The 14,125-nt window shown below is 43.1% G+C and overlaps 1 protein-coding gene across 1 annotated transcript in view; it reads left to right on the plus strand.

The window, feature by feature from the left end:
* The window catches only part of fam91a1 (family with sequence similarity 91 member A1), a 67,755-nt gene that overhangs the window by 15,776 nt on the left and 37,854 nt on the right, over positions 1-14,125 (plus strand). Inside the window, exons 5-8 of the mRNA XM_067981926.1 lie at positions 1,453-1,520; positions 2,472-2,585; positions 8,588-8,678; positions 12,319-12,381. Coding sequence (XP_067838027.1) covers positions 1,453-1,520; positions 2,472-2,585; positions 8,588-8,678; positions 12,319-12,381 — 336 coding nt within the window. The remainder of the gene's footprint in view (positions 1-1,452; positions 1,521-2,471; positions 2,586-8,587; positions 8,679-12,318; positions 12,382-14,125) is intronic.

The raw sequence follows: 14,125 nt of genomic DNA on the forward strand, positions 1-14,125 counted from the left end.
TAACTACAAATTTCAGTTGAAATAGTGCTCATTATACTTGTGCTATATATTTTTAGGAAGCAGTTGTTCGCATGTAACTCCAACCATGCATGATATGTTTAATCTGGAATAAGCAGGCAAACTGACTGCTCACCGCTGCAATACTGTTTTCATCTACACTAGGTAAAATATAATGGCTATGTTAAAGACAAACCTGGAATAGTTTAGGTTCACCAAATTAGTGAACCAGTGCACATTTCAGTGAGTCTTAGGATGCATGTTTTGCTTGTGATTTCTCACATTGCGCTTTATAATCATAGCTGAGGTGGTGTTGAGGCACTAAGTAAAGACTAATTCTGTACTACCAGGATGAAGAATTGGAGCAGAGCACCCTTGATAGTGTCCAGTTAGGGTGACATTGGCAGAGACCTAGCAGCAGGTTCCTCGCACACCCATGGACAATGATGTGAGGCCTAGAATCGGCTTGTGTGTTTATAAACCTGTTTTTGTTGTTCGGAGAGAGGATAACTTAGAAAAATAATCGAAGTCTTTGAAATGTAAAAATTACTGATCAAGAATGAGCTTTCAGAACTTCCTTGCTTTTTATGTATTAAACAAAGAATCTGAAAGTTCTTTGGAATAGGCTGTGCTGCAGCTATGACCATAATAGAATGAAACCGTTTCTGCCAAAATTGATAATTTGAACATCGTATTTTTGTTAAGACTAAAAATATGATCCTTTATAAATTTGTTGCTGCCTCAGAATTAGACTACACATTTTGTTTAAAACAGGTTGGTTCATTTTTTTAATCCTTAAAAATAGACACAAAATTAAACATGTACTAAGTTCAGCATAGTAATGTAGTAGTTTGAAAGTAACTTGCTTTGTGATTTCAAAGAAAAGGGGGAAACTAAGTGCGTGAAGTACTGGTTGTGTTGATATGGATTTCTTTCAGAACTGGTCTGTCTGAAGTACGTATTTATTTTAGAAACACCTCCTGCAGCCCAACAACCCTCCGAGATCTCTGTGCTCCTCCAATTCTGGCCTCTTGCACATCCCAGATTATCATCACTCCACCATTGGCAGCCGTGCCTTCAGCTGCCTAGGCCCTAAGCTCTGGAATTCCCTCCCTAAACCTCTCTACCTCTCCTCCTTTAAGATACTCCTTTAAACCTACCTCTTTGACCAAGCTTTTTGTCACGTGTCCTAATATCTCCTTATGTGGCTCGGTGTCAAATTTCATCTGATTATGCTCCTGTGAAGCGCCTTGGGATGTTTTACTACGTTAAAGGCACTATATAAATGCAAGTTGTTGTTTGGTTTTCAGAGTGTTAAGGGTTTCTTGCAACTGCTGAACAATAAAGCTGCTGCAACTGAGCTATTAATTAGTTGGCTTAAATGAGAGAGAGTTCAGGTAACATTTTAGGAAATAGCTTTACTTTTCTTGAGCATGAATTCAATTCTTTTTAAAGGTCTGAGACTTCTGGGAATTGGAAGGAACCAATATATTGACCTCATGAACCAATGTAGATCATCAAAGGTGAGTCCCATTTGTATTTTTTTTTAATTTGAAGGAATATGAAGTTTTTTTACTTATTGAAGTGAGTGATTCCAGCATTGGAAAATTGGATACCTTGGCTCAGTATTGTGTATTCTTGGGTATAAGGTGACCAGATGCAGAATATAATTCTCTCTATCGTGCCCCGACAATGTGCTTGAGTTCCTCCTACAACAGTGCGAATATTTCCATTCACCATGCTAGCTATTGTAGTTTCACTATTGCTGCTTGTGGTCAATTTGTGCTCAATTTTAAGAATGTTTGTGCAATGCGCACATGACAAATAGGACATGGATCTGAACTCTGCAAAGATTATTTATTGGAGGACCCTTAAAGCCAACAGTGATTTCCATCCTTTTCGTCTGGGCTGTATATGAACCTGGGTCTTCGGTGAAAGAACAGTGCTGTACACTGTTAGGTTTCACATTTTCATTATTAATAAGTTAAATACTGTAAAGTAGCTCTACAATAATCCTAAAACCTGTGAGTCCTATATGAACAATTCTGGGAGGGTATCTGGAAAGGCACCCCATTAAGATAATAGCATACAGTAAAATAAAGAAAATTAATTCATAGCTCATTCAATTAAGTACACATTTTACATATTGCTGTCAAATGAAATGAATTTTGAGATGGTGATACTGGGTGTCCTAAATGGGACAGTGGTCCATTGTGCAACACTGATACCCCTCACCTTAATGAGCACAACATTCATCAAAAGAAATTCTATATATGATATAGAACAATAAATGCATGTGTTATAAATGTATTATATATTGGACTCACTGAAGAGATAATAGCTATTTTTATGCATAACACATCGGCAACTACTTTGCTTGTGGATTATGTTGGTCTGTCTTAATGGCAAAGCAAACTGTGTTTAACAGACAGATGTAGAAGTTCACTAATCGTGCAAAACAACTATTGTTCCAGAAATTTTTCAGGCGGAAAACTGCTCGTGACCTGCTACCAGTGAAGCCTGTAGAAATTACTATTGAGCCATGGTGGGTGGTGCAGGCTGGCTTCATCACCGAGGATGATATTAAGGTAATGGAAAGATAAATAGACAAAAGTAATATTTATGGTGGAAGTTGAGTTTTAGTGCTCTACTTATTGTGGCTAAAGAGCATTAGATTCACTTTAAGACTTGAGCATATAATCTAGGCACACACTCCAGCGGAGTGCTGAGGGAAGAGTAACGTGGTTGGTGGGACAGGAGTAGGTGGAAACACTGGGTCTACCAGGACTGTCCCGTTTGTCTCTCTTGGGGAGGAGGTAGAAACGGGCTGCGTGGTTGGAGAACTGAGGTTGGAGGTTGTCGGGGTTGCGGGGGGTGATGGGGGCGGTGGAGGGAAAGACCTCCAAGAGGAAATGAGGTCAGTAACGGTCTGGGAAATGATGGCATGGTGTTCAGTAGTAGCATCATGGGCCAGGGGGAGATAGGAGTTGTTGTCGGCAAGTTACCATTAAACAGCAGAAAGCAATAGGTCCTTCCCCCATACAACAAAAACGTCCCACTTCTCAGCGGCTTTGCTACCGATGTCAGGATTAGACTCGAGAGAATGGAGAGGCGCAGGTTCAGAGGGAGATACATTAGAGCAGCGAAGGGAGTGGAGAAACTGACACAGCTGATCTCACAATGGTTTTTTAAAAAAAATCAAGAGGGTAAGAGGCCAGAGGGAGGGGTCTGGGTGGATCAAAAAGGCTGAAGACAGCAGAAAGGTCAGACGCATTGGTGGGATGTCTCAGCCAAAAAAATAGGCATGGATGTTGAAAGTAGTAGAAGAGCTCAGCATAATGTTGAGCGTGGAATTCGTTGAGGTGGGGGTGTAGGGATATGAAGCTGAGGCCTTTGCTGAGGATGGATCGTTCAGGGTCAGAGAGCAGAAGGTCAGAGGTCATGGTGAAAATATGACAAGGGGTAAGGTTGGAAGAAAGTGTAGAGGGATCAGGAGATAGGCTGGCATCCACAAGTTTCTGAAGCTTGTGGTCTTTGCTGCCTGAAGGAAAGAGAAGTATTTTTTGCCAAATGTGCTCAGTGTGACGAAGGATTATGTAGCATTGAGGATCGGGACTGTTCAGACATAGAAGTGAGTCACTGCTGCGAAAGAGAGCATTGAGAGTGTGTATGTGGCGGTGCATGGTGGAGAGGGTGGATTTAATGAAGCAGCGAGAGCAGTGCTTAAAAGAATGTTGAATATCACTGCAATATTGGTGATCATGGGTGGATCTTGAACAAGAAGGGTGAAATTTGAGCTGGAATCCATGTGAAGTGAGATCGAGCTGGAGACCGGTGCAGAGAAAAGAGCTGTGGCTATAAAAGTGGGCCTTGGCAAATACATGATCAAAAACCAGGGAAAGAAACGTGGAAAATAGGAGCAGGAGTAGGCCATTCGGCCCTTCGAGCCTGCTGCGCCATTCAATATGATCATGGCTGATCCTCTATCTCGGTACCATATTCCTGCTCTCTCCCCATACCCCTTGATGCCTTTTGTGTCTAGAAATCTATCTATCTCCTTCTTAAATATATTTAGTGACTTGGCCTCCACAGCCTTCTGTGGTAGAGAATTCCACAGGTTCACCACCCTCTGAGTGAAGAAATTTCTCCTCCTCTCAGTCTTAAATGTCCTAGTCCCTATCCTGAGACTGTGACCCCCTCGTTCTGGACCCTCCCAGACAGGGGAAACATCCTCCCTGCATCCAGTCTGTCTAGCCCTGTCAGAATTTTTTATGTTTCAATGCGATCCCCTCTCGTTCTTCTAAACTCGAGTGAACACAGGCTGAGTCGACCCAATCTCTCCTCATACGACAGACCTGCCATCCCAGGAATCAGCCTGGTGAACCTTCGCTGCATGCCCTCTATGGCAAGTATATCCTTTCTTGGGTGTGGAGACCAAAACTGCACACAGTACTTCAGGTGCAGTCTCACCAAGGCCCTGTATAACTGCAGTAAGACATCCTTGCTCCTGTACTCAAATCCTCTTGCAATGAAGGCCAACATACCATGTGCCTTCCTAACTGCTTGCTGCACCTGCATGTTTGCTTTCAGTGACTGGTGTACAAGGACACCCAGGTTCCTTTGTACATCAACATTTCCCAATCTATCACCATTTAAATAATACTCTGCCTTTCTGTTTTTCCTTCCGAAGTGGATAACTTCACATTTATCCACATCTGCCATGTATTTGCCCACTCACTCAACTTGTCTAAATTGCCTTGAAGCCTCTTTGCATCCTCCTCACAACTCATGATCCCACCTAGTTTTGTGTTGTCAGCAAACTTGGAAATATTACATTTGGTTCCCTCATCCAAATCATTGATATATATTGTGAATAGCTGGGGCCCAAGCACTGATCCCTGCTGTACCCCACTAGTCACTGCCTGCCATCCCGAAAAAGACCCATTTATTCTTACTCTCTGTTTCCTGTCTGTTGACCAATTTTTGGTCCATGCCAGTATATTACCGCCAATCCCATGTGCTTTAATTTTGCACACTAACCTGTTACTTGGGACTTTATCAAAGGCCTTCTGAAAATTCAAATAAACCACATGTACTGGTTCTCCCTTATCTATTCTACCAGTTACATCCTCAAAAAAACTCCAGTAGGTTTGTCAAACATGATATCCCTTTCATAAATCCATGTTGACTTTGTCTAATCCCGTTGATATTTTCTAAATGTCCTGTTATCACATCCTTTATAATGGACTCTAGCATCCCACAGATGCTACATGAACCCCTGAGTATTTTCAGATTTGCTGCAGTTTAGTTTTTTTCTTTGTTCTGTCAATTGAAACACTGTTTTACCAATTTACTAATGAAAAATTTTCATGCCATATTGGCAGTGCATCTAAGAAATGTGCAAAATAATGTGTGTCGAAATTTCAATGAGTATTTACAGCATTGGACATACTTTAATCCTGTCAATGCTACTTCTGAATTGAGGCCTATATCAACATCTGTAAAGTCAGATTGTAGGTAGACCCTGTTTCCACATCTGAAAGTGTGTCAATATGGTGTCCAAGAATGCACCCATCTGACAACTCAGCGCATACACTTATAACTGGTAAGTTTTAGTCTTTTAATCCTTTTGCTGTTTCAACATATCACTCAGCTGAGATCACTGGTACCAATGACATAGATAGAAAGAGGGATGAGGTCCTGCAGGCAGATTTTAAGGAGTTGAAAGAGATTAAGAAGCAGGACCTTAAAGGTAGTAATCTCCGGATTACTCCCGGTGCCACATGCTAGTGAGCATCGAAATAGGAGGCTAGAGCAGATGAATTTGTGGCTGGAGAGATGGTGCAGGAGGGGAGGGCTTTAGATTCCTGGGGCATTGGGAGTAGTTCTGGGGAAGGTGGGACCTGTACAGGCTGGACGGGTTGCACCTCAACGGAGCTGGGACCAATGTCCTCGCGGGGAGGTTCGCTAGTGCTGTGGGGGGGGGGTTTAAACTAATTTGGCAGGGGGATGGACACCTGGATGTAGCAATGGAAAGGAGAAACAAGGGGCACAAAGGATTGGGGGAGAAAAATAGCACTAAAGCAAGTAATAGTACAGTATTAGGTGGGATCAGACGAGAGAGTACAAGAAAGTCTAAGACTGGTTTGCAGTGCATGTGTGTAAACGCACGAAGCGTGGTAAACAAGGTTGGTGAGCTGAAGGTCCAAATAGCCACATGGGAATACGATGTCGTGGCGATAACAGAGACTTAGCTCAAAAAAGGGCAGGATTCGGTACTAAATATTCCTGGATACAAGGTGTTCAGGAAAGATAGGGAAGGAAAGAAAGGAGGGGGTTAGCAGTATTGATTAAGGAGAGAATATTGCAGTACTGGAGAGAGAGGATGTCCTGGGGGGATCAAGGACAGAATGTATTTGGTTAGAGTTAAGAAATAAAAGAGGTGCCGTTACACTACTGGGTGTATTCTATAGGCCACTAACTGGTGGGAAGGATATAGAGGAGCAAATTTGCAGAGAAATTAGAGGGGTGCAAAAGCTATAGAGTAGTGATAACTGGGGACTTCAACTATCCTAATATAGACTGGGATAACAATAATAATATAAGGGGCACAGAGGGGGAGGAATTTTTGAAATGTGTTCAGGATAACTTTCTTAATCAGTACGTTTCTGGCCCAACGAGGAAGGAGGCATTGCTGGACTTAGTTCTAGGGAGTGAGGTGGGCCGAGTGGAACAAGTGTCAGTGGGAGAACATTTGGGGAGCAGCGATCATAGGTTTAGAATAGCTATGGAAAAGGACATGGACCCACTCTAAAGTAAAAATACTCAGTTGGAGGAGGGCCAATTTCAGTGGGATGAGAACAGATCTGGCCCGGGTAAATTGGAATCAAAGATTGGCAGGCAAAACTGTAATTGAACAGTGGGTGGCCTTTTAAGGAGGAGATGGTTCGGGTATTAGTTGCACTACATTCCCACGAGGCAGGAAAGTAGGGCAACTAAAGCCAGAGCTCCCTGGATGACAAAAGAGAGATAGTGAGTAAGATGAAATGGAAAAAAGGGGCGTATGACAGATGTCAGGTTGATAACACAAATGAGAACCAGGCAGATTATAGACAGTTCAGAGGGGAAGTGTAAAAGGAAATAAGAGGGGCAAAGAGAGAGTATGAGAATAGACTGGCGGCCAACATAAAAGGGAATCCAAAAGTTTTCTACAGGAATGTAAACAGTAAATGGGTCGTAAGAGGAGGGGTGGGGCCGGTTAGAGACCATAAAGGAGGCAGAGGGGATGGCCAAGGTACTAAATGAGTACTTTGCATCTGTCTTTACTGAGGAAGAAGATGCTGCCACAGCCTCAGTAAAGGAAGATATAGTTGAGATACTGGATGGGCTAAAAATTGATAAAGAAGAGGTACTTGAAAGGCTAGCTGTACTTAAAGTAGTCGGGAGGTGTACAGTGGTGTTCCCCAGGGGACAGTGTTGGGACCACTGCTTTTCTTGATATATCTTAATGACTTGGACTTGGGTGTTCAGGGCACAATTTCAAAATTTGCGGATGACACAACTTGGAAGGGTAGTAAACAGTGAGGAGGATAGTGATAGACTTCAAGAGGATATAGACAGGCTGGTGGCATAGGTGGACTCGTGGCAGATGAAATTTAACGCAGAAAAATACAAAATGATACATTTCGGTAGGAAGAACAAGGATAGGCAATATAAACTAGAGGGCAAAACACTAAAAGGGGTACAGGAACAGAGAGATCTGGGGGTATATGTGCACAAATCGTTGAAGGTGGTAGGGCAGGTTGAGAAAGTGGTTAAAAAAGCATACGGGATCCTGGGCTTTATAAATAGAGGCATAAAGTACAAAAGCATGGAAGTTATGATGAACCTTTGCAAGGCTTCTTCGACAGCACTTCCCAAACCCACGACCTCTACCACCTAAAAGGACAAGGGCAGCAGGCACCTGGGAACAACACCACCTGCACGTTCCCCTCCAAGTCTCACACCATCCCGACTTGGAAATATATCGCCGTATATCGTCGCTGGGTCAAAGTCCTGGAACTCCCTACCTAACACCGCTGTGGGAGAACCTTCACCACACGACTGCAGCGGTTCAAGAAGGTGGCTCACCACCACCTTCTCAGAGGCAATTAAGTATGGGCAATAAATGCTGGTCTTGCCAGCGACGCCCACATCCCATGAACAAATAAAAAAAAATAAAACACTGGTTCGGCCACAACTCAAGTATTGTGTCCGGTTCTGGGCACCGGACTTCAGGAAAGATGTGAAGGCCTTAGAAAGGGTGTAGAAGAGATTTACTAGAATGATTCCAGGGAGTGGTTAGGATCTGGAATGCACTGCCCAAGGGAGTGGTGGAGGTAGATTCAATCATGGCCTTCAAATGGGAAGTGGATAAGTACTTGAAAAGAAAAAATTTGCAGGGCTACGGGGAAAGGGAAGGGCGAGTGGATCTAGCTGGATTGCTCTCGCATAGAGCCAGCGTGGACTCGATGGGCCGAATTGCCGCCTTCCGTGCTGTAACCTTTCTATGATTCTATGATTTTAAGAATGGCTGTCTTATTGCCTCTAGATTTGTTCAGTGCCCGAGAAGAGTTCTATTGATAAAATCATTGATTCGGGACCTCAGCTGGCTGGAATATTGGAACACAATGTGGTTCTCGGTGAGTACATTAGTTAGGAATGACATTACTGTAAAACCTGTCTTGCTGAACCCTGAAACTCAACTTTTACCAAAGGCCCTCATTGACCGCAATGGCCCAGTCATCTGCATGCTGTTTTCCAGACCGATGCTTTCTTGTATAATATATACACACTCCGTGCGTGCTGCCTGGTATCCTCATGCTCCATGATAATGCATTCTGGAGCTTCTCACATAGATCTTTATTTGAAGGTCAGTGTACTGTACTGCCGAATCTTACTGCACTTGCACAGAAAAAATATGCATTTCATTTAACGGCAGTCTCTTTAATAAACTATATGTGCAAATTGCTCACAATCAGGAACAATTTAAGATTTTCTGCTGGAAAATCTTTCAACCTATTAACAAGAGAACCAGTAGTATTAGATTGCTACAGATTCAAGTCCTAGTGGTGACTCTATTCTTGCCATCTATTTTTAAGCAGATTTTTTATCACTTCACTACGTGAAGATCAAAATCAGCACTGATTTGGGGGGGGGCGGGGGGGAGAAATCAGTACCTGTACAGCCAGCTACAGCAACTCTTTTGCTGGCCACTCCTGGAGTAAAATTGATAGCAGTCCAAGAAAGGCTCATAACCTTGGACCATTCACCATCCAGTATGAAAGAGGTCGTCAGATGCCCAGAGATGCGTACAAGAGAAAGAATAAATTCCACTGCTTCTGTTGGATATTGTGTTTGGAACTTTAGGAGCTTTGCTTAATGCTGTGGACATTCCAGCTCATACAAGATTATCCCAAGGTATTGCACGTTGGAGTTAAAAGTAAATTGATTCAGAGATTGCTCAAGTCCTCACATGCTTTGCTCCGATCCAGAGAATACTCAGCAGGCAGTGGGCACTGCTCTAATTTATAGATTACTTTGAGGGACAGGTTTAAAGATTTTTACTGTGATATCTGCACAACGGGTTGTTGGTTTCTCAATATTCATCTTCCAATCGTTCATCACCTTTTGTCTACTGCTTCCCCATTGGCGGTAACAAGATGAAATGTGAAGAGCTCATGAATTTCTTCATCTCCAAGATTGTGACCATTCGTGCAGCTATCCGAGTCACTTCCTCTCCTCCCGCTTCAGACCTTCCCTGTTCTCCCACTCTCTCCTTCTCCAAACCTGATTCCCTTGTCACTCTGAAGTATCCCTCTCATCTAACCCTGTCCTCTCCTAGTTCATCTGTTCTGTGAGACCTACTTCCAGCTCTCTTGATCTGCTCCCCACTCAACTCTTGACTACTCAATTACCACTCCTGGACTCACATGCTAATTGACATTGTTAATGGCTCTCTTACCTCAGACAGTGTTCCTATTTCTTTCAAAACTGTGGTCATCATGACTCCTCTTCAAAAAAAAAAAGAACACCCTCTACCCATCCATTCTCCAACACCACTCCATCTCTAACCTCCCTTTCCTTGCTAAGGTCTTTGAACGTGCTGTCACCTCCCATCTGTCCCCAAACTCATTGTTGAATTCCCTCCAGTCTGCTTTGCACCCTGCCCATAGTGCAGAGACTCCCCTGGACAGTCATTTATGCATATTATTGTTCCTTGTCTTCCGCAGTCTCCCTGCAGTGTTTCACACAGTTGACAGCGCCATACTCCTCCATCAATTCTCCTCCATTGTCCAGCTCCACGAGACTTCCCCTGCACAGTTCTATTCCTATCTATCCGAGCACAGCTAGGGTATCTCCAGAAATAGCTTCTGTTCCTGCCCCTGCATTATCACCTCACGTACCCCAAGATTCTGTCCTTTACCCTTCCTCTTACTGATATGTTGCCCATCAGTGACATCATCCGTGAACAAGGAGTCAGCTTCCATCTGTATGCTGATGACACACATCTCTATCTCTCCCCTCTTTTGACCTCACCAAAATGCTGATGTTCGACATCAAAACTTGCACATGTCACAAGTTCTCCAGCTGAACATTGGGAAGAATGAAGCTATCGTTTTCAGCCGTACCAGAAACTTTACTCCCTTGCCACTTGCTCCATCCTCCTCTGTGGTCACTTGATTAGGCTGAACCAGACGATGCAAAACCTCGGCATGTTGTTTGACCCTGGGCTGGACGTGGAACCCCACACTCTAGCCATTATTAAGATTACTTCTACTTCTCCAATACAGTCTACCTCCATACCCAATTCCACCAGCGCTGAAATCCTTAACTATATCTTTGTCACCTCTAAAATTGATTTCTCTAACGTCATCCTTGCTGGCATCTCATTTTCCACCCTCCATAAACTCCCAACTTGTCCAAAATGCCCGTATCTTGTCCTGAACTAATTCATGCTCACATCAGCTCCTGAACAACATTAGCTTCCTGTCCCCCTTCAAGTCACTCCATAGCCTCCCCTCTCCTGATCTCTGTAACCTTATCCAGCCTTATATCCCCTCCCACACCCTTCAGTCTTCCATCTCTGGCCTTGTGTGCATTTCCGTTCCCCCACCCCCAACCTCCCTTCGCTTCACCTGTGACTCAGCCTTCAACTGCTTTGGCCCTACTCTGTGGATCTTGGTCCCATGCTGCAAAATCATGGGATACATGGAACAGTAAGACAAAGTTATTTCAATGAATGGCATGCTCATCAAGGGGCAGCGAGACTTGACAGCATCTAAGCAGGTCACATTACTTTGCCAGTGAAGCTGAGTTTTTCCCTCGTGCATTATTATACTGTAGATTTCTGTCAGTAAAAGTTGTCTGGACGTGTACTCGCTTCAAGAACATCTCCCTTTTATAACCACAGTTCTTTGTCATCTCCATACTAACTAGCTCTTCTTCTGTTCCTGCAAATCTGACTTGTGTTGGCTTACTATATGGGCTAGACACAGCGTACAGTTATGTTAGCTTGGTCCAGCAATGTCCTTTAATCCACTACCATACCTTTTAATTTTTTTTCCTATTCTCATAACAGCCACTTATATAATCTCTGATGAGGATTACCAATTTGTGTAGGATTATGGGATGTTTTGTGGCATGAACTTTCATCCATTAAGTACTGGGGTGAATCTCATTGTACGTAGGACCCTTGCATTTAGCTGGCAGAGAAAGGAGACTTTAAGCAAAAAACCTTGAATTTTAGCTACCTGAATCGGTCATAGGTTTTTTTTTAACCAGATTGTTGGGATAAAGTCTCCTCTAACTGTTGGCTATAAGAATCCTATGAGAAATGAGTTTAGCATTTTCAGTTAAGTTCATAATGACCATGTGCTCCCAGAACAAACTTGTCCCTTTTTCAGTGTCGATTGGTATTAAATTGACCCACTTACTGAGGCCAGAGGAGAGCTAATGGAGATGGTAAAATATCACACTGGAGCAGTAGGGAATGCTCATCCGAGTTTGGGGTGAAGGCAGATTGTTGGGGAAGAGTAGAGGATGCTTTACTGTACATCTAACCATGCTATACCTCATCTGGGATGCCCTAAGTGGGGGAGTGTTCCATTCCTCAGCATTGAAACTCCTCACCATTTTTAATTCAAAAAGTTGGCAAGTAAATTACAACCAATGATTGATTTTTTTTTCTTTGTGTTGGCAAAACTGTACACTTGTGTTTTCCATGCAGGATGAATCAACATTTTCTATTTGCACTTAATTGGTTTACCTCTCACATTGCAGGTTTGTATAACAAAGGCTTCATTTACCTTGATGTACCAATATCCGATGACAGCTGCATAGCAGGTGAGCAGTTTCTTTCAAGTGAGCTTTGGTAACCCTAATATGATTAACCTTACAATGGAATATATGATCTGAGTGGACATATGAATTAATGAATCCCTTGTGTTGATGATTAACTGTGTTACCGTATGACCCAGTTTGTATTTTTATTCAGAAATTTCTAAAAATCCAACATAGGAAACCAGCGGTTTTATATTAGTCAAGATGGAATCCTGGGGTTGATGTCCTTTTTTTGGGAAACTTCACAATAGGCAACTTGAGTCCCTGTTATGACAGAAAATTTAAACTTTGCTAAGCATATAAATTCTTTAAATTGCATAAAAGAATTTGGTAGCAACATCTTGATCTTAAGTGTCAGCTTGGCTTATTTGTTACACTCTTGCCTCTGAGCCAGAAGGTTGTGGGTTCAAGCCTCACTGTAGTACTTGAGCCCTTAATCCAAGCTGCCACTTCAGTACAGTCCTGAATGCTGCATTTTTGGAAGTGGGTGGGTGGGGTGGGGGTCGTCTTTCAGAAACCGAGAACCCCATCGAAATGTTCATGTGGATGTGAAAGATCCAACAGCACTGTTTGAAGAGGAGCAGGGGAGTTCTGTGTTGCGGCTGACATTTATCCATCAACGAGCACCACCAAAAACAGATTGCAGATTGTGAGATAAAAACAGAAAATGCTGGAAAACACTCAGCAGGTCAGGCAGTGTCTGTGGAGAGAGAAACAGAGTTATTGTTTCAGGTCGACGAGCTTTCATCAGAACTGGAAGATGTTGGCGATTGATAGTTTTGGTGCAAGTCGAAAGAGGGTGTTAATGGAACACGTAAAGAAACACAAGATGGGTGCAGAGGAGGTGTAAATGGTTACAGCAGAAGCCTCCCATGACCCGGGAATGTGGCGGAGAAAGGCAGGTAGACCCCAGGGGTGGGGACCACCCTGCCGGTCGTGTGTCAATCGGGGATCCCCACCCCACACTACCTCCGCTCCGCAGCCATCCTTCGGCCATGCTGCAGATGCAACACCTGCCCTTTCACCTCCTCATTCTCACCGTCTCAAACACTTCTTCCACATGAAACAGCAATTTACTTGTACTTCTTCCAACTTAGCATACTGTACTCGCTGCGCACAATGGGCTCTCCTCTACATTGGGGCGACCAAACACTGACTCGGTGATTGCTTTGCTGAACACCTTCGTTCAGTCCGCAAGCGTGACCCTGAACTTCCAGTTGCTTTCCACTTAAACTCTTCATCCCGCTCCCGAATTTCACTCTTGTTGCTTGACTAGAGCAACAATGTAACTAAATTCTAGACAAATATATAAAAAAATTGGTTTGTGATGCTAAAGTAGTAGCATCATAAACGTGCCAATCTTGATCGGGTTACACAGCCTCTCTGAATGTACTTTATACGTTTGGTTGGCAAGTCTTCACAGTTCTTTCTGTTCATTGCTTTAGTGGACCGCCAGATATCCATTGATCACTTGTATCCTCTTGTTTGTACAAAGGTATATACGATTGTGGCAATAATTCAAATCAATATATAATCATTGTGCAAGGAGTCAGAGATTTAGTTAGTTTGTTAAAGGGAGGGAGGCAGCTAAGATCCTTAATCCAACTTGGTTCTTTACTTCAAATGAAAAAGACCAACTGTTATTAACTGTTACATAACAGTAAATTATGTATCTGGTATTTTTCTTTTAAAGACTTTGTATCCTTTGTTTTTTATGCTTGCAAAAAAATGATCGGGACCCATACCT

This window comes from Heptranchias perlo, chromosome 3, assembly GCF_035084215.1.
Source record: "Heptranchias perlo isolate sHepPer1 chromosome 3, sHepPer1.hap1, whole genome shotgun sequence".
NCBI lineage: Eukaryota > Metazoa > Chordata > Chondrichthyes > Hexanchiformes > Hexanchidae > Heptranchias > Heptranchias perlo.